Source organism: Schistocerca americana, chromosome 7 (genome assembly GCF_021461395.2).
Source record: "Schistocerca americana isolate TAMUIC-IGC-003095 chromosome 7, iqSchAmer2.1, whole genome shotgun sequence".
Classification (NCBI taxonomy): domain Eukaryota; kingdom Metazoa; phylum Arthropoda; class Insecta; order Orthoptera; family Acrididae; genus Schistocerca; species Schistocerca americana.
Window position 1 is genome coordinate 604,165,856 of NC_060125.1, and position 9,709 is coordinate 604,175,564.

General features: G+C 37.2%; 1 protein-coding gene across 2 annotated transcripts in view; it reads left to right on the top strand.

The window, feature by feature from the left end:
- The window catches only part of LOC124622554 (E3 ubiquitin-protein ligase ariadne-1), an 85,992-nt gene extending 82,641 nt beyond the window's left edge, over nucleotides 1-3,351 (top strand). For both annotated transcript variants that reach the window (XM_047148288.1, XM_047148289.1), the window contains exon 11: nucleotides 1,403-3,351. In XM_047148288.1, coding sequence (XP_047004244.1) covers nucleotides 1,403-1,484 — 82 coding nt within the window. In that variant the 3' untranslated portion in view covers nucleotides 1,485-3,351. The remainder of the gene's footprint in view (nucleotides 1-1,402) is intronic.
- The last annotated feature ends 6,358 nt before the right edge of the window (nucleotides 3,352-9,709 follow it).

A 9,709-nucleotide genomic window follows, 5' to 3' on the forward strand; every position in this document is an offset into this window, starting at 1 on the left:
TGATGGGTGTGAATATTATCAACCCATCAGTTTTAATAAGTCCTGGTTGCAAAATACAGAAAATCTGGGCTAATGCCAACCTCAGGAAAACTTTGAGTCCCATAGAAACCTATGAACGTACAAGACAATACTGACCCTGTGATTTACCTTAGACAGTTAAAGAAAGGAAAATCTACATTTATAGTGATTGTATATTTACAAAAAGCTTTTGACATTGTTGACTGGAATACTCTCTACGTAACTCTGAAGTTAATACGGATAAAATACAGGGAGCGAAAAGCTGTGTACTACTCGTATAGAATGCAGGCAGCAATTATAAGAGTTGAAGCATGTGAAAGGGAAGCAGTAGTTGAGAAGAGAATGATTCAGTTTTGTAGCCTCTTCCCCATTTTACTCAATCTGTGCATTGTGCAAGCTGGAAGGAAACTAGGAGAAATTTGTAAAGGGAATTAAAACTCATTGTTATTTGGTTAGTGATAGCAAAGGATTTGGAATGGAATGGGTAGCCTCATGAAAAGAGATTATAGAGGTAACAAAAAATAAAACAATGGTAATGAAATTCAGTTTAATTAAAGAAAGAAGTAGTAGATGAGGCTTTTATTATTATTATTTTGGCAGTAGAATAACAGATGAGAGGTGGTGATAAAAGTTTATAGTTCTTTTGATGCACTAAACAAAAATATATTTAAGATCTCGTTAATATTAATATTCTTTCAGTAGATTATGGTACATTTCATTGTCTTTCAGACGTGTACATATGCACACAAGTGCTAATAGTTCTATGAATATCATACCACCTATACTTAATTCTTTTGAATAAATGGTGTGATGAATTTCCTTTTTCCAAAAATCTTACTTATAAGTCTTGGAGTTCTAGCTGAGGTAAGAGGCACCAATGTGTGTGATTGTTTTGGAGGGATAGTCATTTGAATGCTAAAAACTATTCATTGGAAAACATCTAAAGTGCCTTTTGATACGTTTAGAACTCTTCTCAAGTGACATGAGGTAGTGGTACTTGGGGAGAAAGGGGTTCAAATTCGAGTGTGGTATACCGGTCTGCGGTTTTCCGCAGTTCTCTTAAATCACGCCAGACTAATGCCAGGATGATTTCTTCAGAGAGGCTTTGGTTGATTCCTCTTCCATTCTTGTCCAGTCTGAGCTTATTCTGTGTCTCTAATGAACCAATGTTGACATGATATTAATTCCAAATCTTTCTCCTTTCTAGCTCGGTTTTGGAATCCTTTATTTGATAAACTTCATCATTATATGATATTCTGTATTTGTTGTAAGCTTAAGCCTTGTGTATTGAAGAAAAATATTCTGTATAATACTTCAAAGCCATTCAGAATATTTTCAGATTGAGTTGCCACTGAAATTCTAATTTTTCTGTTTGTTGGTTTAGGTATTGTGATGGAAGACGGAAAGCGCTGCTGGAGCATGTTCATGAGGGGTATGAGAAAGAATGGTGGGAGTACACTGAGTAATCAAAATGGCTGGCACATTCCTGTGACTAGCTAAAACCGCCTGAGAGAATGTAGCAAGCATTGAAGTGGAGCACCGAGTCCCTGAGCTTGTGAAAATTGCAGGATTAATGTTCTCTCGTTGAGCAAAGTTTTCCTTCGTAGGTCCTTCAGAAGGACCTTGGCAGCCTGTGAGACTAAGTTGTATAAAGTGGTCCAGGTGTAGAGAAGAGAAATAAAAATTCCATGTACAGTAATTTTCCTAAGAGATTGTCTATAATGAGACAACAGAAAGGTTACAAGACTGGGAAAACTCGCAGTCTATCTCTCTCTCTAATGTCAGGTTTTCAACTTTTTCATTCAGCCACATTTTTAGCCGATATTAAATTGTACATAACATTTGTTTCTATTAATTCTACAGCTTCTTTTGGCACCGTTTTATTATATAAAATTTATATATACACATACACACAAACATCAGATTGTTTAGTTTTCATGTGGTTGAGTGGTGTCGTGTAGTATGACGTACGGTGAATCATATTAGTGCTTCAAGAGTACCATAGCTGAAGTCAGTTCAGCAGTCGAAGTGTGTGGAATCATTGTCACGTCAAATGTGTGGATATGCAACACCAGTGTTTGCTTTGATACACAACTGATCCAAATGACTGAATAGAAATAAAAAAAAAAAACTACCATCATGTTAAGCTCAGAAGCTCTCATGATTTAAGTCTTCCTGAACTGAAGCCTAATTGTTATGATGGTGTATTGTACCATGTGTACTCTACTATTACTATGGCAACATCTTACATGTGTTGCAAACTGTATGGTTTTATAAACCGTATGAGCAGAATGGAACACATCTTGTGTTTCCCTCCACGTGCTTTGCTTTTAAATTGTGTACAGTAAGAGTCCAGTATATTTCAGATTATGCAGTCTGCTGTATTGCTGGTGTGTGTGTGTCTAGCATTTTATTAGAATGTTTTGACAGCTTGGTGACATTTCAGTTTTAGATCATAAAACTGTGATTACCTATTTTATTAATTCTGTGTTTATTTCTTATCACAATAATTGCTTTCCAGATTTTTGTCAGCATTTCTGGAGCACTGTATGGAAGTGTTTTTGAATACTTTTTGAACAGTACTGTGACAGTGTAGGCATTTGTGAAAGGTGACCTTCACTTAGAGGATGTTTGATTCAGTAGGTACTACTGTAGTAGTACTGTGTAGTGAGTGTGCATGTGTGCAGGCTTTCCATTTTATGATAAAAAGAAAAACGATTGGTCCTCAGATGATTGTAGTCCTTGAAGAAAAAGATTTAAAAAATCTATTTATACACTAAGCAGTTAATATTTTTGGCTCAGATCATTCGTATGTATATATTATTGTTAACACGCAACGGCTGATGTTACTGTTTATAAAAGTAAACTTTTTAAAACTGATTTACTCAGTTTGAGCATTAGCTAACATGAGTACTGTTTTCACTCTAGGTTGACTCAGAACAGTGTGATATTAGGCAGCGTACAAGCTACCTTTTACTTAAGATATTGAATTAGCAGTGCTATGATGGTGTTGATATGAATGAGCAACCGACAAATATAAAGAAAACAAACTTCTTTTCTCTTTGTTGAATGGAGACTGTTTTATTTAGAATCACTTGTAATTATTGATGAACCGTGTATTATGTTTGTTAATTATTGCAATAATATGATGCTTTCTTCTTAAGCAATATTAAGTATCTATGTCTTTTCCATTAATTTTGTTATATTTTAAAATCCTCTTCATAAAATCACAAAAACCGTTTAAATAATTGCGTCCCAGAAATTTGCATCTGTCACTGTAAAAACTTTCCAGATACTAAATGATCAGAATTAAAATTTCTGATAAGTTTTAAATGTTTTTTTGTCATGATTTACCACAATCCTAGTGTGTTTTTGAAGGAACGTCTTAGTATTGTTTTGAATTTGCTAGTATGTTTTGAGAAAGGTAACTATGGATGAAGATTCTTGTTATACTGTTTTACTGCTCTATGTATGTTACTTAATACCTGCTGTGCATCACCACTGAAAACTTTTCCAGCAGTGCTGCAGAAAGAAGTAAGTGCCATAAATTGCAACAGTTACCAGCAACCTGCATAAAGAGATAGTAGAAGACGAAAGTTTTTCCCAGTAACCCTTGTATTTGTTAGTAAGGATCACTACAGCAAATATCCTGCTTAGAATATGTTAAGACCAGAATGTTCACAATTTTCTAGTGTTTAAGGTAAGAAGAAACTAAAAAGTTGCCACAGTAATGGGATGGTAAATTATAATTACATCTCTTCAACTGGCAGAAGTGCTGTTACATATGACTGTGTTTCTGGTGATAGTTTCAAAGAAAAATAACTGAAAAAATTGAAAACTGGGTTTTAAAATTGAAGAAAATTAAAATAAGGAAGTGTTAAGCATACAATGTTGCCAAGATCTGATTTCAGGGGGAAAAAACCATCAAGTTACAAATTACATTAATTAAAAGTGCATAATGTATATGAAATAAGAACTTACAAAATAAATAATTCAAACAGATAGGTGTGATCACAATGTCTCGGGCACATTCTTGTGATTTCCTGAATTTAATTCCATTGGACCAGGTATATAGGGAAAGAATTATACTTGATGTTTGTGGACACAAGAGCAATGAACATGCAGCTCAACATTTGTAAAGATTTCACATGTAAAGAGCTGATATGATGATGATGATGTAATAGGTTGCATAAAGATTGTCATTAACCCTTGTACTATTAGTAGTATGTGCTGTTGTATATGCAGGTACCCTGAACAAGTACAAGCTTTGATAAAGCTTCTCCAGAAGGGTAATGGATAAACTTCAAAATAATTTTGTTACATATACATGGTCTGTGAATCAGTAACCAGACAGGATTAAGGGGGTGGGTGGGGAGAGGTGGCAGGCACAAATAAAGCACATGGCCGCAAAGGCACAACATTATAAATGCATCCATCTTTGTTGCTCTTCAAGAATAGTCCAACTTGTATGTATTTGGAGTGAAAGAAAAGCACACATTTTTCAGTTGTTCATTCCTTAGGACAATATCTCAATTTGCCAATCAGTCACCTTCCATATCACTGGTGAAAACCGTTAATGGTGCAAAAGCTGTTATCTTTTTTTTCTTTTGAAGTTAATATCCTTACACTGATGATAGCAAGTAAGAGTTTTTCTTGTATCCAACCATCAAACAATTTTCAGGGCTCTCTTTGATTGGTACCAGTGACATTTTTTCACCTTCTGTATTCTTACTGACAGGAGTCTGAAATTCTCTACAAGTAACAACACATAAAAATTTCCTCATGTTCCTTTCATAGAATTTCTTTTCTTTACAGGGTGATTCAGAAAGAAAGATCAGATTTCAGTTATTTATTACATAAAAAGAACTATGAAAGATAGAAATACATTGTGCAACCCACTGGATAGGAGGAGGCTCAAAGTTTTATGTTCACCCAAAAACTGTACTCTACATTCAACAAGAGCACCGTGTTGCTTGAGATGCATCAAAATGGTAGTCCATTTCATCTACATCTACATTATATTCCGCAAGCCACCTAATAGTGTGTGGCGGAGGGTACTTTGATACCACTATCTGATCCCTCTAACCCTATTCCACTCTCGAATAGTGTGCAGGAAGAATGATTGTTGATAAACCTCTGTAATGGCTCTAATTCCTCAAATTTTCTCCTCATGATCAATATGCAAGATGTATGGGGGGGGAGGGGGGAGGTAATATGTCGTCTGACTCCTCTTGAAAAGTGCTGTCCCAAAATTTCAACAGTAAATCTCTCCGTGATGCACAATGCCTCTCTTGTAACGTCTGCTAGTGGCGTTTGTTTAGCATGTCCATAATGCTCTCTTGCCAGCTAAACGATCCCATGAGGAAACGCACCACTCATCGTGGGATCTTCTCTACCTCCTCTATCAATCCTACCTGATAGGGATCCCAGTTAGATGAACAATACTCAAGAATCAGAGGAACAAGTACCTTATAAACCACTTCTTTCGTAGATGAGTTAAGTTTCCTTAAGATTCTTCTAATGAATCTGAGTCTGGTATCACCGAACGAGGTGGCGCGCAGTGGTTAGCACACTGGACTCGCATTCGGGAGGACGACGGTTCAATCCCGTCGCCAATCATCCTGATTTAAGTTTTCCGTGATTTCCCTAAATCGCTTCAGGCAAATGCCGGGATGGTTCCTTTAAAAGGGCACGGCCGATTTCCTTCCCAATCCTTCCCTAACCCGAGCTTGCGCTCCGTCTCTAATGACCTCGTTGTCGATGGGACGTTAAACACTAACCACCATGAGTCTGGCATCTGCTTTTCCCACTATCTGTTTTATATGGACATTCCACTTGAGATCGCTCTGAATAGTTACGCCTAAACATTTTACGGCAGACGCTGTCTCCAGCTGTTTGTCATCAATAGTGTAGCTGTACAATAGTGGGTTTCTTTTCCAATGTATGCACAATATGTTACATTCAGGGTCAACTACCAGAGCCTGCACAATTCATCAGTTCTCTTTAGGTCATTCTGCAAATTCTTAGTATCTTCTGGTGTTGCTAATTTGGCGTAGGCAACTGCATCATCTGCAAATAGCCTTAAAGAGCATCCAACGCTTTCTACAGATCATTTATATATATTATAAACAGCAATGATCCTGTTATACTTCCCTGTGGTACTCCAGATATTGTCTTTACAGCTGTCTGTTTTGTTAAGTCAAGAGCAACTTGTTGAGTTCTATCTGCAAGAAAGTCTCAAATCCAATCAGAAGTCTGCTTCGAAACTCCATAAGCTCTCTTTTTTTTTTTTTTTTTTTTTTTTTTTTTTTTTTTTTTTTTTTTTTTTTCCCCTCTAGTAAATGGCAATGCGGGATGGTGTCAAATGCCTTACTGAAGTCGAGGAACATGGCATCAACCTGACCGCCATTGTCCACTGTGCTGTAGTTCTCATGGAGGAACGGAGCGAACTGAGCCTCACAGGATGTCTGTTTACGAAATCCATGTTGATTTTTATAGAGGAGGTGTTTGTTTTCAAAAAACGTCATAATTCTTCAACAATATAGGTCTATAATTGTGTGGATCCGTCTTACGGCCTTTCTTAAAAACAGGAATGACCTGTACTTTTTTCCAGTCATTCGGAACCTTTTGCTCAAAGATCTATCATAAATTACTGCTAGAAGTAGAGCAATTTCTTTTGCATAATCTTTATAGAATGTTATAGGTGTCTCGTCTGGTCCTGATGCCTTATAGGTATCTCATCTAGTCCTGATGCCTTCCCACTACGAAACAACTGTAGCTGCTTTTCAATTCCATGATCGGCTATCTCAATATCTGTCATTTCAACGTTCGCACAGCGACTGAAAGGATGGACAGTGTTACGATCTTCTGCGGTGAAACAACTTTGGGAGACCGAATTCAATATTTCGACCTTCTCTCTGTTATCTTCCATTTCGGTGCCAGTGTGGTTACTGAGAGAATGAATAGATGATTTTTTGACCCACTTACTGATTTTACATACGACCAAAATCTCTTGTAGTTTTTACTCAGGTCAGTTGACAATGTCTCACTTTCAAAATCATTGAGTGCTTCTCTCATTGCTCTCCTTATGCTCATTTTCGCTTTGTTCAGCTTTTGTTTGTCAACTAGGTTCTTACTTCTCTTAAATCTGAGATGAAGTGCTCTTTGTTTATGTAGCGCTTTTCTAACATGGCTATTAAACTATGGTGGATCTCTTCCATCCCTTAAAACCTTACTCAGGACATACTTGTCTAGGGCATGTTGAACGATGCCTTTGAAATTTTTCCATTTGCTCTCCACATCTTCATTAACAAACTAATCAGCAGGTCCCTGTTAATTCAATAAACAGCTTCAACAGTCCAGTGTCTTAGCTCTTGAAAAGAAGTTGCCACAGGTGGGACAGAGACACTATCTTTTATGTTACCCAACAACAAAAATTTTTGAGGTGTGAGGATTGGTGACCTGGAAGGCTAAAAGTAATGAACAGGACCTTGTTATCCACCTATTGCAATCCATGTTGTGGGATAGTGGTGTTAAGATAACACAGCATCTCAAAGTGAAAGAGAGGTGAGGCACTGTAGTGCATGAAAATGAAATTGTTGGAATCTCTGTGAAGTTGAGGAAACAACCAGTTTTGCGACACATCCAGGTAACTAAACTTTGTGAACAGAAATGGCACAAAAAATATTCAGTTTCAGTAAGTCCCTTTCATGTTCAGCACCAGTGCCAGGATTTTGTCGATCAAACATTCTTACATTATGTCGATTTACTTTACTCCATAGATGAACTGTTCTTTCTTCCAAAGATGAGTCATTTGGAAAAGTGTTGTCTGTCCTATCCTGGAGAACTGAAATGCAAACTTTGTACCTTCTGTTACAGTCACCAGGAAGTAATTGCGCAGTGACTCACACATGTAAGGTATTATATGACGGCTTCGTTTCAGAACACGTCGTGTCATTGTTTGACACATTTTCATCATATGTGCGTGGCTGACCACTGCTCTTCTGTTTGCGAACCAACTCCCACAAATTTTGTTTGCCAGTCATAAATCTGCGTGGCAGATGCGGCTTCTTGCTGAAGCAAAGGCGGAACGCACATTGAACTTGAACAATGGATTGGCTTCCCGTAAATTCCAACATGCAAAATGATCTCTCTTGTGGTGTAGTCGCCATGTTGCAACAAACAAACAAACAGCAGTGCAGCTGTGTCAAAACTTCTGAACCTTCATCTGTCCAGTGATATGTGCAGTGTGTTTCTACATTTTATAGTCTGGCTGTAATAAACAGTTGAAATCTGTTGTTCTTTCGGTATGCAGTTAGTGTGCCATTCGTAGGGTAGTCACCATCTCATGAATAGATTGTTTATTTCCTGTTGTAGTTTGTAGCTATTCAGTTTTATCGTATCTTAATTGAGTGATCTTTGGGTATAAATATCTGTATTTAAAAAGGAAAAAAAAAATTTGAGAGCCATTGATACTACCTAGAATTGGTGCATTGAAAACAAAGCTGACTATACATCAAGCACAACCTACAGCTGCGCCCCTTCACTATTATGTTCATATCTCCAGTTGCCTACTATGGTGAATTAACAATTTGTTTCATTCATTATTGCATCCACTTGGTTACTACCAGTTGAATTTATGAAATATGGTGGACATTATTTGTTCAAATTTTGCTACATCTAAAAGTTTGTCAGATTGAATTAATTGTGTTCTTCCTTTCTTTGGCACTTCCGAATGTTCTGAAATATGCTGTTGTCAGTCACTGATGCTGCATAATTACTGGCTACATACATTTATCTCATCATTCCACTTCATTTCCAGAATAACTAATAAACCACTCTCTGGAAGATTTTTTACTTGTACTTGGGATGTCCAACAAGAATATCCCCGTGTGTGGACTGCCTTATACTTTGCCGGAAGACTGAACGGTGTTAACATGTCGACTGCCACGATTCCGTGATGCCACGTGAACACTGGCAGCCACAATCTCCACTTTGTTTAGTACAGTATGTCGTGGTGTGGTTTGTTTGTAATACATTTACACTCAAATGTGGCTTGTTGACAAAATGTAACTGTCAAAGAAAGTGGCCCGTAAATGTAATCTCAGGTTGGAGACATTTTATCAGTTTAGCCTTAGACCTAGTTGTTGCTTCTTGCAGTTCTATGTGCTGTAGATTTGTTACAGTATTGTGCATTATTTTGTATTTCTCCATCAAACTGACACCAGTACACAGGAAATCGTACAATATCTTTTTTGACATTCTCTAGAAGCCGAAAAGATTACCACAGTTATCGTGGGCTGGTATTGGAAAATACAAAAGTCCTCTGCCTGACACTCACACGAGAAAAATATAACGGAAATAGAAAAGTACAAAAGAGGTGCCAAGAGTGTTACTTGAAATTGGCTAAAACTGCAGAAAGGTCTGAAGCTTTGAAATGAGGGATAAAGGAAGCCACACTTAGTCAGACAGGCAATAAATGGCTCTTCCCATCTTGTTATTCTAACACTTTTGTTTCTAATTCTTGTTGTGGGGTAACTAACTTGCAGCAGTCAGCATCCCCGTGGAGCACTGAGTTGACACGTTACACCGAGACATGATGCTTCCCTGGGTGTCCTAGATTGTTCTAAATATTGACCTATTAATGGATGTGTGTGAATAAGGATGGAGTAAAATATTTTTTTGTGATATC